General features: G+C 39.0%; 1 protein-coding gene across 9 annotated transcripts in view; it reads right to left on the bottom strand.

Annotated features, from left to right (window-relative positions):
* The window catches only part of Lekr1 (leucine, glutamate and lysine rich 1), a 171,438-nt gene that overhangs the window by 30,866 nt on the left and 124,976 nt on the right, over positions 1-15,596 (bottom strand). For 8 of the 9 annotated variants that reach the window (XM_048794266.1, XM_015486937.2, XM_048794263.1 and 5 more), the window contains 2 exons: positions 9,557-9,721; positions 6,096-6,395 (listed from right to left, as the gene is read on the bottom strand). In XM_048794266.1, the coding sequence (XP_048650223.1) occupies positions 6,096-6,395; positions 9,557-9,721 (465 nt within the window). The remainder of the gene's footprint in view (positions 1-6,095; positions 6,396-9,556; positions 9,722-15,596) is intronic. The other variant, XM_048794265.1, reaches the window with a different exon arrangement.

The following is a 15,596-nucleotide window of genomic DNA, read 5'->3' as shown; positions in this document are numbered from 1 at the left end:
TGGTTAATGCAAAAACACCCACTTTTAATGATGAAGAGATTTGGCGCAGTTTAGCTGAAGGAATTTCTTCCCTTAACTCTTTTAAGTACTTTTACACACACATATCTGGGTTCCTAGCTATAACAATACTGTTAATTGTATCTATTCTTGTTTTATATAATTTGTCAAGCAGGGTGGAAACAATTAAACCATGAGGAGAATATGGTTCCAAGGTTAATCATGCTTGCAATCATGGGAAGAACACCCTAAATATGAGTGGGCCTTAATTAAGAATAACAGAGTCCTCAGCTATGTCACATGCCAAAATCATTTTACTAGCACTAACAAATTAGTCTTCACCTTTCACATTACATTATTCTCCTCTCACTGGTAAGCTAATTACTCTTCATTTTATATATTACAATTGTTTCCCTAACCTAGCAAACCAGTTAATCTTCACGTATTGTATAATATATTTGTTCTCCCTAGTTTTAGTTTTACAGTTTCTTAATAAATTCGTCAGCTCAGCCACAACTGCCAGGAGATGTCTCTCCTCCTGATACCCACTGTCTGATCTTCTGGAGCTTCATAAAGAGAACTGACATGGTTTGTGATGGCCTCAGAACTTCCCCCACACCTCCTCCTCTGCATGTCCTCCATGTTCACTTAAAGGACAGTGAAAGGAGGGCCCCTGTATGTTATCCCTTCTCAGCAAGAAGTAGCTAGAGACCTTGCCATTCTAGTTCATGTATCTCTGTCAGAGTTTGGAATGTTGGATATGGAAAATGACAAACTCCAAAATAGTGTGGCTCAGGCAGAGGGAGTGAGGAAGAAGGCAGCACACTGACAACACTGATGCTGTCCCAAGACATTCTTTTTCCAGTGACAAGACAAACCCTGGGGAGGGCATATCCACTAAAGCCTAGACAGGCAGTCTCTGGGAAGAAGCCCAAGCGTTGATTCTTCCCAAAATAAGTCCTTTCCCAGTGACAGTGCAATGAGACCCTGGAGGGAAAGAGATAAATACTGAACACTGATCCCAGACCTTCCATCTGGTCAACTGACTGCTGACCCCAGATCTTCTATTAGACATGCTCTGTCAATGATTACGTTACCTCTCAGTATAACCTATATAAGCACAAACTGCCCTTTGGCCAGTGGCTCTTTTTCCACAAGGAAAGTGGGTCCATCAGAGGTGTGACTCCATTCCTGAATAAAAGCTGTGCTGATCCATGAAGTTTGTGTGTGGCCCATCCTTTAGTTCTAACAAATAAAATTAGATAAGGTCATTAGGGTAAAGCCCTTGTGATTGAATCCTGGTGGCTTTATATGAAGAGGAAGTTCGAGCAGAACACACACACACACACACACACACGTGTGCAATCCCACACATATTCTGTTTCTTCCCATGTGAAGTCCTGTGCTATCTCAGGACTCTGCCAGAAAAAATGCCATCAATAGATATGACATTTTGGCCTTAAGCAACCAGATCATGAGCCAAAATAGACTTTTTTTTAAATGATTTACCCAGTTTGTGGTGTTGTGTTATAACACCACATTATATCTTTTTCCTGAAGCACTCTTCTGACCCATGTGTGGTTTTATATTTGTTACTTCTAAGTTCTTCTTCATTTTTCCCCCTTATTTGTTCATTTCTGGTTTCTGTCCTTCATAGTACATATATTTCTCAAATACTTGAAGATCTTTGGCTGTTCATGCTGAAAATCGGGTTCCCAGATGTTACTTGGAGCTCCATGTGCATGGATAGGGCTTACTGGCTGGTACACCCGAGACTAGGTAGACTGCACATGGACCTGGACATTTCATGGGCCCCCTCATGGTCAGAATACACAGATATCTTCTTTTGAGGCAGCTCATTTCCCTGGAAAGGGCTCTTCCAACTTCTTGCCTACTGATGAATAAACCTGCTGGCCAGTGTTCTGGGAGTTGAGTGTGTGATGGGAATGGGAGTTCTCCCATTTAACAAGCAGATTCCCTCCAGCTCCTGTTTCACCCCACACTCTGCTGTCTTGTATGCTCAGGTCTTCTCCCATCCAATTTTACTAGAGAATGAACCTCTAGTATTCTGCAGGCTGCATGGAGACTGGGGAAGCCACCTCAAGATCTACTTGCTCCCTTTACAATCTTGCAAGCTCTCCTGCTTTCAGCTTCTCTCTTCTGTCCCTCTTTCAGAGGTATCTGGTGTCTCCAATTCCTGAGTCTCCAGTGTTATCACTCACTTAGGTCTGCTCCATTTGATCCCCTGGCCTTATCACCATAGACATTAGGGTCTCAATAGTCTATAGACTCCTAAGTCAGTGGTCTGTAGCCACCTCTTAGCCATTTGCTTTCCATTTTCCAAAATTTTGTCAACATCTTTATTTTTCCTTTTTTTTTTTTTTTTTTTACCTCTGATTGAATCCAGAGAACTTTACCACTGAGCTGCATCCCTAGCCCTTTTTGCTTTTTATTTTGAGACAGGGTCTCACTAAGTTGGTGAGGCTGGCCTCAGATTCTCAATCTCCCTGCTGCAGCCTCCAGAGTTGCTGTGACCACAGATGTGTGCCCCCAGGTCCAGCAGCATCTTTTCCACCTGGCATCTACTCCTCTTTTTCTCTTTGCCCTTGTGGATTAATCACTTTTTATTATTTTCCCCCCATTTCTGTGGCAGCAAAATGGAAGTAGAGATTCAATTCTCCATGTTTAACCAAGAGGATTATTTTCTGAATATCTTTCATCATGGATGGGCTATAGGAATCGCAGAATTTAAAATTCCTGCTCCTTTCTGCGCCTTATCTACAGTCTTAACAAAAATGCTGAGCCCTCTGCACTGGTTTTCCTTTGGTTCTCTTACGTGAGCTTTTTAGATTTTTTTTTTCTCAATTTGCCATGTTCTTTCTCTGGCTTACAATAAGGCCATAACCACGAGACCATATTCTCTTGATAAAATTTACATGGAACTAGCATGAAGGCAGACTGATCCCTGGAAGCGTGTGCCCATTTTTAACTTGGCTTTGATGACAACTTGCTATTCTGTAACATATTGACTTTCTCTTCTCAACTTCCTTTTCTTTTTTGTTTTTGAAGTTTCAAAGTTTTAATGTATGTGTCTATTCCCCAGCAAGAATTTTTAGGGGCTCTTGTTCACAGTTACATTTCCAGTACAGTTTTACTTTCCATTTTCCCTCTGCTTATGGCCTGTACCCTTTCTCTTGCTATACTCTATGCTGCTATTGTGGCTTCAATAATCCCTGATCTACTTAGGGAGGCTTGTCTTGCCCTTCAGAGGCTAGCCTGGAGAACTTGTCTTCATACAATTAAAAGCAAAGTCTGCCCCTTCTTTGGCCACTTGGAAGAGAATAGGGCTTTCTTCCTTTTATTCGAGCCTCCTATTAGACCATTAATTCTTCATGCTAATGGGAATTTATTCTTCACTTAAATGCAGCTTCATTTCTCTAGAATCCAAGAAATTTAAGTTTCTGGAATGTATGCTCAAAAAAGAAAATAGTACTTTTCACTTTAATGCTTCTATTCACAGCTTTTATGCTTTCTGGCTCATAAATCCTGTTACTTTTATTGGCCCATTCCCTATTTTCATAAGCATATTCTGGATTTTGGTATGCTTAGCTAGAGAATAGCCTTATTTATTTACACTTCAGTTTTCATTATTTACTTTAGGGGTGACACTTTAGTAGCTTCCAATGGAAGATCTAGTCTACCCTCTCTTCCCATAGCTGCCCCATGCTCATCTTTTATTAGCTTTCTTTATTCTAGAGATGATCCTTTTCTCCTCTCTAGTGATGATCAATGACCATTTATATATCAACCCACTATGTTCTTTTAACAGTCAGTATGTATTTTAAATGAAACCTCATTTCTAAGTGGCTTTCTTTTGTAACTAAAGAGCAAGACAGGTCCAGATATAGCTTCTTTTGTGTGATAGCAAAATCTCTTTGTTTTCAATCTGATTTCTTTTGCTAAAATCACTTCCAGAGGGCCTTTGGTTGGAAGCCATTAAAATGGCCCCAGAGGTTTCTGCAGTCTTGATGGTCAAATTTGTGCGCTTGCTTCACCTTGAGTGTGGGCTGGGCTCATTGCCTCATAGTGGGGGCAGTGGGATAGCACTTCGGAGACTTGGTCATACAAGGACTGTGGCTCTTGTCTTGGCACCCTTCTCTCCTCTGCCTCCTCACCCCAAGGGAGCCAGTGGATGCACTGGTCTAAGGAGCTACCTGTGGCAAGGGCTTACGAGGGCTTCTGGCCAACAGCTAGAGGTTCTCAGGTCAATAGCCTGTGAGGAAGAAAATCCTGTGCATAATCATCCAAGTGGGCTGGAGGCCATAGCTCTGCCCACCCACCACCACCCTAGCTGGAGGCCAGGCCTCCCCCAGCTAGGTCTTCAGGTAAGACTGCACACCTCTGGGTTCACTGATACCATGTGGTCTGGTGAGACCCTCAGAAATGATAATTTTGTAGTTTGAAACTGCTGAATTGGAGATAATTTGTCACATAGCAATACATAATAAATACAGGCTCTTAAGGCAAATTACCTAGCTTTTCACCTGTTTTTCATAGCTAAATTTGTTTAGATTGTTCTCTCCTCTAGAGAGAATTTAATTACTCATGAAAGTTTTTCTTTAAATTCTTTGAAGGCCGGAAATGCAGACATCAGTTTTATTCCGAATTATGTCACCAGTGCTCACTTAGCATGGTGCCTTGCACCCAGAGGAAAATTCATATTTTCTTAATTTGACACTTTCATCTCTTTCTACCTGTCCTGATTAAGTTACTCCTCCTTCCTGTATCACAGTTTCTCTTGGGACTCAGACCCCTAACTCATTGCCTCCACTTCTCGCCCCTCTGACCTGCTGCCTCGCCTCTGGAACTGCCACACTGCTGTCTGGCATGTCAGTTCCCTGGTGGCACTCAGTCCACTCTGCTGTCCTCCTCTCCTCCCTGGCTTGGGAGAGGCTCCCTTGCTGGGGAGGTAAGACAATCCCCTGATCCCCTCACCATCCAGAGGAGTAAGAGCATGCAAATTGGTTTTTGTTTGTTTTTCCTTTTAAAAGTAGTAAGTAGGTAGATAGTTGAGGCCAGGAGATAGCATGTGGCCACCCTGAAATTTAGAAGCAGATTGACTAGAACTTAGGTTTCCCAAAAGAAGAAACATCATACCAAGAGATTCAACTTTGAATCTGGGCTCCACCAAATTTAATGACCTCGAGGGAATTATTCAAGCTTTTCAATCAGTTCCCCATCCAGAACAGGTAAGTAATTTCTATTTTATAAAGTCGTCTTGGGCATTATTCTTTAACCTGTATTTTGTCCATTCCATATTTTAGCTTGTATTTCTTTGGGATAGGTTCACTTTGTAGTTACAATGGTGTCATAAACTTTCTATTTTAGTTGATAACTTAAATATAGCAAGACTATGGCATATTTGTTGTTAATAATTGATATTATTATTCCTTTATTATTTTTATTCCTTAATTAAGGAAAACCAGCAAAAATATTATTCCTCACTGACATTCAGAATTTACCTCCATTTGTCTTTATTTGCTCTACTATCATAAGTGGGATCAAATATTATAATGAAACAGATGTTGGTGATTAGAGAACAAATTAGTTGTTCCCCTATTTCTAAACTGCTTATCAGTTTAGAAATAAGACTTTGGTAGAAAAAAGTTTTCCAAGCTGTCTAAATAAAAACATGGCTGAAATGATTAAGCATATGTAAGGAAGAAGACTAAAGCATGTAAATTACCTTATGAATTTAGGTTGACAGAAATGTAAAACACTAAAGTAAATTTATATTTATATTATTCAATAATATCTTTTTAACTTAAGCAATGAGTCAATGTTAAAACAAATAAGACATAAATACATAAAGATTCCTAGGCTTAGAGATTTTAGTCATTTGCAACACTGAACTGGGCACTGAGGGAACTTCAGAGATTATGTAGTTCAGTGTATTCATCTTACACCAAAGGAAGCCAGGCCCAGAGGTTAAGTGACTGCTCTGTTAAGGACAGAGCCAGACACTTGCCATGACACCAAGCTACCCTTTGTGTTCATGTATTACGCTAATTGCAAAGGTACCATGATCTGCATCCTACCTCTTCCTGGGACTGGCTAAGTTGTTGTATCAGTTGTGTTTGTGCCAGCAATACTCTTTCCAGTTCATCTGACTTGTGTTTTATTTCCTTCCTCAAGTCTTCTGAAACTGAATGATTACTGTCAATTTCCTTCTTCAAACGAGATTCAAATTCTGCAACCAAATTTTTTAGGTTTTCAATTTCTTTTTTCTTTGACTCAGATTCTTCTGTGTATTGGATGTGGGATTTGTGGAGTTTTTCTTTAAGAGTGGTCACTTCCAGCCTTAGGTCTCTTGTAGCGCCTGCGATTAAGTCAGATATCTGTAAGATAAACATCATATTAGTTTGTAGGCAACAGTTTCTAGATAACTACAGAGATCCAGGTTTTTAAGAGGGTTACTCTAGTATGTTCTTCTAACTAGAGGAAAACAAACTCCATGACATCCATAGGCCTTCAATATTTTCTTTTAAAAGTTATTCAGTTGATGAATGGATAAAAAATGTGGCATTTATACACAATGGAATATTACTCAGCAATAAAAGAGAATAAAAATCATAGCATTTGCAGGTAAATGGATGGAGTTAGAGAAGATAATGAATGCTAAGTGAAGTTAGCCAATCCCAAAAAACCAAATGCCAAATGTTTTCTCTGATATAAGGAGTCTGATTTATAGTGGGATAGGGAAGGGGAGCATGGGTGGAACAGATGAACTCTATATAGGGCAGAGGGGTAGGAGGGGAAGGAGGGAGTCATGGGGTTAGAAATGATGGTGGAATTTGATGGTCATCATTATCCAAAGTACATGTATGAAGACATGAATTGGTGTAAATATACTTTGTATATAACCAGAGATATGAAAATCTGTGCTCTATGTATGTCATATGAATTGTAATGCATTCTGCTGTCATATATAAATTTAAAAAAATAATAAAAAAGTTAGTGTGATTCATTTTTCCACCTAAAATGGTATCACATTGATCAGTTGGGTACCCTTGGAAATACATAATATTTGTGACTACATTGAGCTGCCAAGGATAGCTCAGGTCCTGACAAAGTAGATTAAGGGCCTGGCTGGACCTAGCTAGGTTGGCTGCAGGACCTCAAAATGCCTGATATTTGGAGATGCAGGAAGGGGGGCACCACAGTTATACTCTACTAATATCATACAATTAAGTTTCCCTTGACATAATTTTTCTTTTCTTCCTTTCTGTCTTCACCTTTTAGAGCAACACTGCCCAACAAAACTTCTGATGGAAATATTCTGCATTATCCAATATAGTGGTCACTAGCCACTTATTTATTTATTTATTTTGGTACAGGGGATTGAACCCAGGGGAACTCAACCACTGAGCCACATCCCCCTAGTCCTTTTTATATTATTTTGAGGCGGGGTCTGGCTGAGTTGCTTAGGGCCTTGCTAAGTTGCTAAAGCTGGCTTTGAACTTACAATCTTCCAGCTTCAGCCTCCTGAGCTGCTTGGATTATAGGCATATACCACTTGCCTGGCCACATATGGTTTTTGAAGTAGTGTGCTGGTAAATGTTTAAAATTGACTCCCCACACACAAAAAAGTCAAATATGTATCTAATTGGCATGGTGTGAATACTCTCAACATAGCTACCTCTGTAATACCACTGATAGGACTGAGCTGGAAGGGGATGACCAGGATAGGCTCTTGAAAGCCAGTATAGGCTACTGAGCCCTTGCAATGTGACTGATGTAACTGAGAACTGAATATTAAATTTTATTTAATTTTGACTAATTTAATTGAATTATTAGTAGCCACATATGACCATCATAATGGACAGTGAAATTCTAGAGAACATCCAGATACTGTGAAAAAGTACTGCTTCTTGAGGCTTCTAGATGAATATGAGACAATAACCTGGGGAAGCTTTTCCTTGTAGCATGAAATCTTTAGAAGGGAAAAGACTGTTTTCTTTCTCCTTAAAACAAAACAAACAAAAAAAACTAAACAAAGAACAGAAAAACAAGGAAGAACAAAGATACTTCTGATGAAACATATCCTTATTACTTCTGCTACAGATATTGTCGTATTATAAATATTAGCAAAACAAGAAACTAGCCCACAAAGAGTCTGGAAGGCATTTATAGACCAAAGTTCCAAGGGCTTTGTGAACTATTACTTAAAAGAGTTATGTATCCAAATTTGTTTCAAATGTTAAATTTACATAAGGAGTAATTCTTGAGAGAAATCTATTCACCACAATTGGTCATTTTATAAATTAATATTCTATTTTCTGCAGTTAGTCCAGAAGGAAAGAGGGTCACTGTAGGTCTGAACAGTGGATTTCTTCACCCAGAGGAGAGGCGACCTTGAGACTGAGCAAGTTATCCTGGGGATAGGAGGTTCATCTGGCCATATGTTTTGATTTTTTTTTAAAAGGCAGTTAACATTTAAAAATCAGGAGACTTCACTTACAAAAATTTGGACTTACGACTTCTTGTGAGAAACCAAACCATCTGGCAAGTTCAGGCCTGCTTTCCAGTGTTCCTCTGCCCATGGGATCCTGAACAGCTCAGTCCTGCAACTGCAGTTGCAAGGTGAGGGGAGGATGGGCAGGGGAACTCAGCGTGGCCCTTGGCACAAGGGGTGGGAGACCAGAATTGAGGTGAGCCGAGGCTCCAAGCTGGTGGCACATGCTCCACTATCTCCATAGGATTTTACTTACAAAATCTCAAAGATAAGCCATCAAGAATTTCAAGGCAGCATATGCAGAACATTAAATCCATAGCACAAAGCATTTCTGAGTGTGGGGTCCTGTGCTACACAGTCACACACTCACGCAGCCGGACCGACCTGTGGTTCAGAGTGGACCACTGAACAACATCTCCTTGGTTGCTCCTTCACACCCACGCAGAGATGTCAGGCTCATTTGATACTTCATCAGTGTGGACTCTAATGAGTTAATCAAAATATTTTTTCCCCACTGGGCCTTGATTAACACACACACACACACACACACACACACACCCTATACTTAGGTCGTATAAAAACAGAAATCTTAACAAAACCTTAAGTTTAGGGCACACTGTTTAAGAAATTAGAAAGGTGTGTTATGTTTTGAAAATATTTTCTCTTCTTTCAACAATGTTTGGAACTGGAAATTTCTACATTTAAAAAGATATATTTTAGTTGGGAAATTTTTAATTACATAAAACACTTCAATTTTGATGATGGATACTTAGCTGTTTGGAATATCCAGCCAGGCTAATTATTAGTCATAAAGTGTATGCTGTTTTAAAGGTAAGTTTATCTTAGTAGAAAATCCCACGCATCTGGATTATATGCTTACACAACTTATCTAGTTATCCACCTGGAGAAGAGCCAGACTGTTTTACCTGTGTGGCTACAACCAAGCACAGTAGCCACAGGACAGCCATGGGAGTTAAGAATACTGCAGTGTCCCTAGGTGGAAGTACTGGCCCCTTAAATAGTGATGAAGTAACAATCGCTGACCTTCATTTGTAGTTCTTTCTGTTCCTTCTTATACTTTTGGATTATTTCTTGGTGTTTTTCTTTTTCAATATCAAGTTCCAATTTTGCTTCTTCTTTAAAGAGAAGAGCCTTCTCCTCGAATTCAGCTAAGTGTCGGGCTCTTTCCTTGGCAAGTTCAGTCTCAATCTAGAAAACAATGTTAACCCATATATAAAACCACTTTATCTAGAAATAGGTACATTAAGCTTATTTTCAGACTTGATTTTTTTAAAAAAATTCTAGCATCAAGTTTTAATTAAACTATTTAAAAATTTCAGGTACTTAAAATTCAAACTTAGAATCTGGGCCAGAAAAAATGATCTTGGGTCAAGTATTATAAGACCTGGGGAGACCTAAAATCTAAAATATTACTACAGAAGTTAGCATTAGAGTCTTCAAAAATACTAAAAACTGAGTCATTTATATGTCATGACTAAAAGCTTAGTCATTTACACTAAAAATTCAGTCTTTGCCAGCAACCCATAAGTAGAAAAAAAATTTTTTTCTTGCGGTCCTTAGACTGAGGTCAGCTGAAATTCAGAGGAGCTACAGGGGCAGGTGTTGATTTTGCAAATGGCCTTTTCTTGATGGAGTTCACAGATTGTCATCCTGAGGTTATGAAGGCTAGAAGGATGACTAAAGGAAAACACTACAGCTGACTCAGAATCACAGTGCCAGAGGGGATTCAGAAATCCCTTGGTTCAGTCTCTGAAGCTTCTGTGAACTGCAGGGAGAATAAACAAGGACTTGGTTTTGTGATGGAATTGAGTTTGATCTTGGTTCTAAATCCTGGCCCTGCCACTGGCTAGCTTGTGATCTGAAGCTGGAGCCAGAACCTGTCCTGGAGGGTCACAACTAGCTCCCTCGCGGGCGTTGGAGGATTAAATGAGGCAAAGCCTGTGTGTAAGCTCAGCCTGAGCAGGGACTCAGCCGTCAGGGGAAATGACTTCCACTGCTGACTCTCTGGTCCCTGCTGTGGCATCTATTCCAGAGACTGGTCTGCTGGGTGCCTGTCATATCCAGAAGTGGCAACTCTCTCCAGCAGCAGGAGTTCCCACTTCGCACAGCATCAGGCACTAGGTAGTTTCCTAGTTCAGCCCACATCCTCCATGAGGTTTTGTTTGTTTGTTTGTTTTGTAAAAACAAGGAGATCTTTTTTTGTAGAACTACAGTACAATTATAAAAAGCAGTAAAATGAACATTGATATAATACTATTCAAATTGCACCAGTTGTCCCCCCATCAGTCCGGGATGTAATCCAAGAATTGCATTGCTGGGGGTGGGTCCCCGTGTGAGCAACCATTCAGACCTGTGGGGGAGACCACGTCTGCTGTACTTGGTTCTACTCTACTTTTAAATGGTATTTATTTATTTATTCTAATTTGTTATATAGGGCAGCAGAATGCATTTCAATTCATAATATACATATACAGCACAATTTTTCACGTCTGGTTGTACGCAAAGTAGAGTTCCACCATTCGTGTTTTCATACATGTACTTAGGATAACGATGTCCATCTCTTTCCACTGTCTTCCTACCACTGGTTTTGGCTCTGCCTACTAGAGCAAGAGAGAGGTCAAATCTGAGGGCTGGAGTCATCCATGCCTTGGAGTTCATCTGAGATGATCAGAGAAATCCTGCTAACAGGCTGGCTTGAGGCCTGCATGGTACTGTGCTGTGATTATGAACTCTAATTGGAGGTAAATGCCTGGTAAGTTGGGAGAACTGTGTGGTTCTGGCCTGATATCTCAAGGGAGGTTTGCCAAGAAACAAGGTTTGCTAAGAAAGTCCACAGGAAGTCCTTTAAATTAAATAAAATAAGACAGAAGACCATCCCCAGTTGGAAGGTCAGTTGGGGCTAGAACTGGGCATGTGCCCCAAATGCACAGGAATTGGTCTGATAGTGATGTGAGGAGCTATTCTGGCTTTCTCAATAACTTTCTGGATTGTTTGGGTAAAAGTCTACTGATGATCTGTTATAGGATTGTTCACATGGGCTGTTCTCAGACTGCTAAAGAAGAGGAAGGCCTCGGGGGCATTCAGAATCGATTCTGGTGTGAAGATCAGGGACTCATGTCCACTTGCCTCCTGTAGCCATTTAGACAGCTCACAGTGTCTCCAATAAGCAGCATGGCCTTAGACAGAACACCTTCCCCCAAACCTGTTCCTCCCCAGACCCTCCCAGTGTCAGGACACAGCACCACCATCCATTGGTTATTTAAATCGGTAACCATAGCGCAATCTCTCATATTCTCTCCCTCTCTCTGCCACACCTAACAAAAATGCCTTGACTCCCTTTCTTCTCACCTCTCCCTCCACTACCCTAATTTTGGCCACCATCAGTTCCTGAGCAGCTTCCTTATTGCCATCCTGATTGCTCAAAATAAGTGAGTGGGAATGTACATAAAGTAGGTGGAACAGGACGCAGTATAAATTAGATGACAGAAAAAACTTTGGAAGAACCTTTTAAAAAAGAAGTTCTTCAATTTTATTCAAGGAGAAGAGGTCCTTTGATGTGGAGGAAACAAAGGAAGCACTCAGGAAGAAGTGGGAAGGGCAAAAGGTTTGAGTGGCAGAATGTTCTGTTATTGATCTGTGTACACCTTGCTCCTGAATGACTCCTTGAACTTTTGTGGGTTGAGAGAAAAGAACGGTGCATATGGATTGTGGGAAAGAAAAGGCACCGTGGGCAGAAGGGGAAAGAGTGATTGACTATTACTGGCTTGGTTTTTAATTTGCACAACCTGAGAAGGAAAAGCAAAGCAATGAGCTTCCGATGGAATTTCCAGAACTACATAGGATGACAAGAGTCATCTGAATGTGACAATCCCATGGCATGAGCCTGCTGGTCCCTTCATGACCTATCGAGTTTGAACAGTGAAGAGCTCACACAGTGGTTTGCTTGCAGAATACACTATGTATCATTAGGAGGTTGAATGAATGCCCAGCTGCGTGTTTGTATTTTATATAAACTGCTGGACTTACGTTTTATGCAAACACACGATGTTGATGCTACACATATAATGCATAAGCTACTTCATACAGTAACAGTAATTTTGATAATTGTGGGAAAATATTGACTTTTTAAAAAAACATAAATAATATGTGAGCTTAGGAGTCACACAAAGTAAAAATCAATGATCTGTGTACACATTCCAGGATTTAGGTTTTTTATTTTTGTTTTTTATTATCTATAACCTCCACTAGTTCAAACTCCATCTCCTCAGTGAAGACCTCCCAATGAGTCCAGAGCATTCTGAACACAGCTCATTCCTTTTGTATTTGTTATTAAAATGCATAATTAGTATTTAAAACATCTCTATCTAGTATTGATATGCAAAATACTGTCTTTTCACTGATTATTTTCCAACAGAGAACTTTGTGGCTGATTTTATTATTTCCTAACTGTCCATGGAGCCTTCACCACATTAGAACATAATCACCTGTCACTCCCTTCGAAGCCCAAGGGAACTTCAGATACGAAAATGGGGATCAGATTGACTGTTCACATTTGATATGCACATATTGTTTTTGAAAATATATCTCTTAAAATAAATTATTGTACTATTTTCCAAAAGTTAAAAACAAATACCAGTTGGAAGCTATTATTCCCAGTGTCTAGATTAAGAAATAGGCTCAGAGAGGTAAAGTAACTTTATCAAGATCAAGAGTTCTCTGAGGCGGGGAGGTTGGCATCCTCAGATGTTTCTGGTGGATTCTATGGGGAACCGTGCTTGGTTTCCCCCTATAACCTGCCTTCTTCCTCCTTTTACAGCAGAGTGGCTAATGAGGTGGATGTGGTATTCATGTAGTTTCAAAATATTGGGGAATTTTTCCAGATACCATTTGGTTAATGATTTCTAATTTAATTCCACTGTAGTAAGAGAAAAAAACTTTGTATGATTTAAAGTCTTCTGAATTGATTGAGAATTCTATATAACACAAAATGGTTTATTTTGGTAAATGCTTTACGCTACATAGGAAGAATGTGTACTCTACTGTGGAGGATATCTATAAATGTCAATTGGGTCAGTTTGTTAATAATATTATTCAATATTTCTTAAAAATACATTATTATATCATTTTCCACAGTACAGATTCCTTCTGGTTTTCTGGCTATTTTTCTGCCAGTCATTCAAAGAGAGATTACATTTTGGACTCTGGTTGTACATTTGTCTCTTTCTCCTTGCAGTTTCATCAATTTTTGCTATTAGGTGACTAAATGTTTAGGATTATCATGCCCTACTTTATCATATGAAATGACCTTCTTTTTTCCCTGGCAATATTCTAAATTTTCTCACATCTTTGCTCTGGTCTGCTGGGTCTAACAATAATAAAGCTATTCCAACTTCCTCTGGCTTTGTGTTAGCATAGTATATCTTTTACTTTTAACCTGCTTGTGTCTTCATATTAAAGTGCATTTCTTCTGGTCAACAGATGGTAGGGTCTTGCATTTTTACCCAAAATGAAAAACTATGTTCTTTAAATGGAGATATTTAGACCAAGATCAGTAAACTCTGGCCAGTCATTGCCCATTCATTCTGGCTGCTTACCTATGAGCAATGGCGAAGTTGACTGGTGTTGTGTCCATAAAACCAAGACTTGCCAGAACTTTACAAAAAAAGTTTTCTGATCCCTGATTTAGACCATTTATATTTATTGTTACTGTTGGTAAGAACACCTTTAATAAATCTACTGTCCTATGTTGTGTTTTCTATTTGGCCCACCTTATCTTTTCTCTTTTTCTATCTTCTTTTTGGATTGAATATGTTTTAAATTTAACTTATCTCCTTTACTGGCTTGTCAGCTGTCAGTCTTTTTCTTTAAGGCTTCTAGAACACATCTGTAATGCAGTCTACCTTCTAGTGACACACCATCCATGTATTGTACAAGAAAACAGCATACGGGTGGCCTCAACCTAGAATCTTTCACCCGGACAGTGATATTGAAAGTGATGTATTCAGCAGAAACTATACTTTGAACTTTGATTTGAGATGTTCGATACTTTATTATAAAATAGGCTTTCTGCTAGATAGTTTTGCCCAATTATAGGCTAATACCTGTAGCTCTGAGCACATATGAAGTAGGATGGGCTAAGCTATGCTAGACGTGTTAAATGTATCTTGATGATGGCAGTTCCAACTTGTGGTAGGTTTACTGGGACATAACCCACTGTTATGAAGCGTGATTCCCATTTCTTCCCTCAAGACATTGTGCTACTGTCATAGATTTTGCTTCTATGTGTTAACAATCTCATATTATGAATTCAATTATTAAAGTTACATAGCATAATTTAATAATACTGTGCCTTCCGATTCTTTTTAGCCATATATTTATTAGGTATAAATGTTAATAAATATTATATAAATAATTTCATCTCTATCAAAGTTTGTATTATACATGTTATTCTTTTTTATTTCATTAATAGTCCATTACAACACATTAGGAATTATTAGACATTTGGCTCTTCCATTTGAAAAAAAATTCAGACTTTTTTCTCTCTTCAAGAAAAATTTAATATCTCTTAAAGTAAACTTTTCTCCTTTGCATTTTCACTATCAATTCAGAGACTTCAGCCAGAAGTAAGATTTTGTTTGTTTTCAAAAGTTTTATGTAGTTCTTAAAATGGGGTCAATAGTGCAGTTCTAAAATGTTTCTAAATTTAATGTCTTGATGATAATCTAAGAAAGGAATATTTGGGATCTGCTTGTTGTACTAACAAGTCAATAAGTGACGTGAACTGGTTATGTAAGCAATTTGGTTATGGGAGATTTTTTTAATTACTAAGTGTTCACTGAATAATAACAACAGTGTGCATTTGAGACCAGTTTTAAAGATTCAGCATGCACATTAATTTGCTTTCTTTGGATCAAAGCAATACTTCAAATAAACAAAAAGCCATGACAATTAGTAAATACTTTTTTAAAAAATGTGCCATCCTTGCTGCATAGCAACTATTGCTCCTATTATGAGCTTTTTACATACTCTAAAATAATTAAGCGCAAGCACAAATTGCAGTCTA

The sequence above is a fragment of the Marmota marmota genome, unplaced genomic scaffold (genome assembly GCF_001458135.2).
Source record: "Marmota marmota marmota unplaced genomic scaffold, marMar, whole genome shotgun sequence".
In the NCBI taxonomy this organism is placed as follows: domain Eukaryota; kingdom Metazoa; phylum Chordata; class Mammalia; order Rodentia; family Sciuridae; genus Marmota; species Marmota marmota.
The sequence above is the reverse complement of the archived record's forward strand: the minus strand, read 5'-3'. Positions and strand labels throughout refer to the sequence as shown.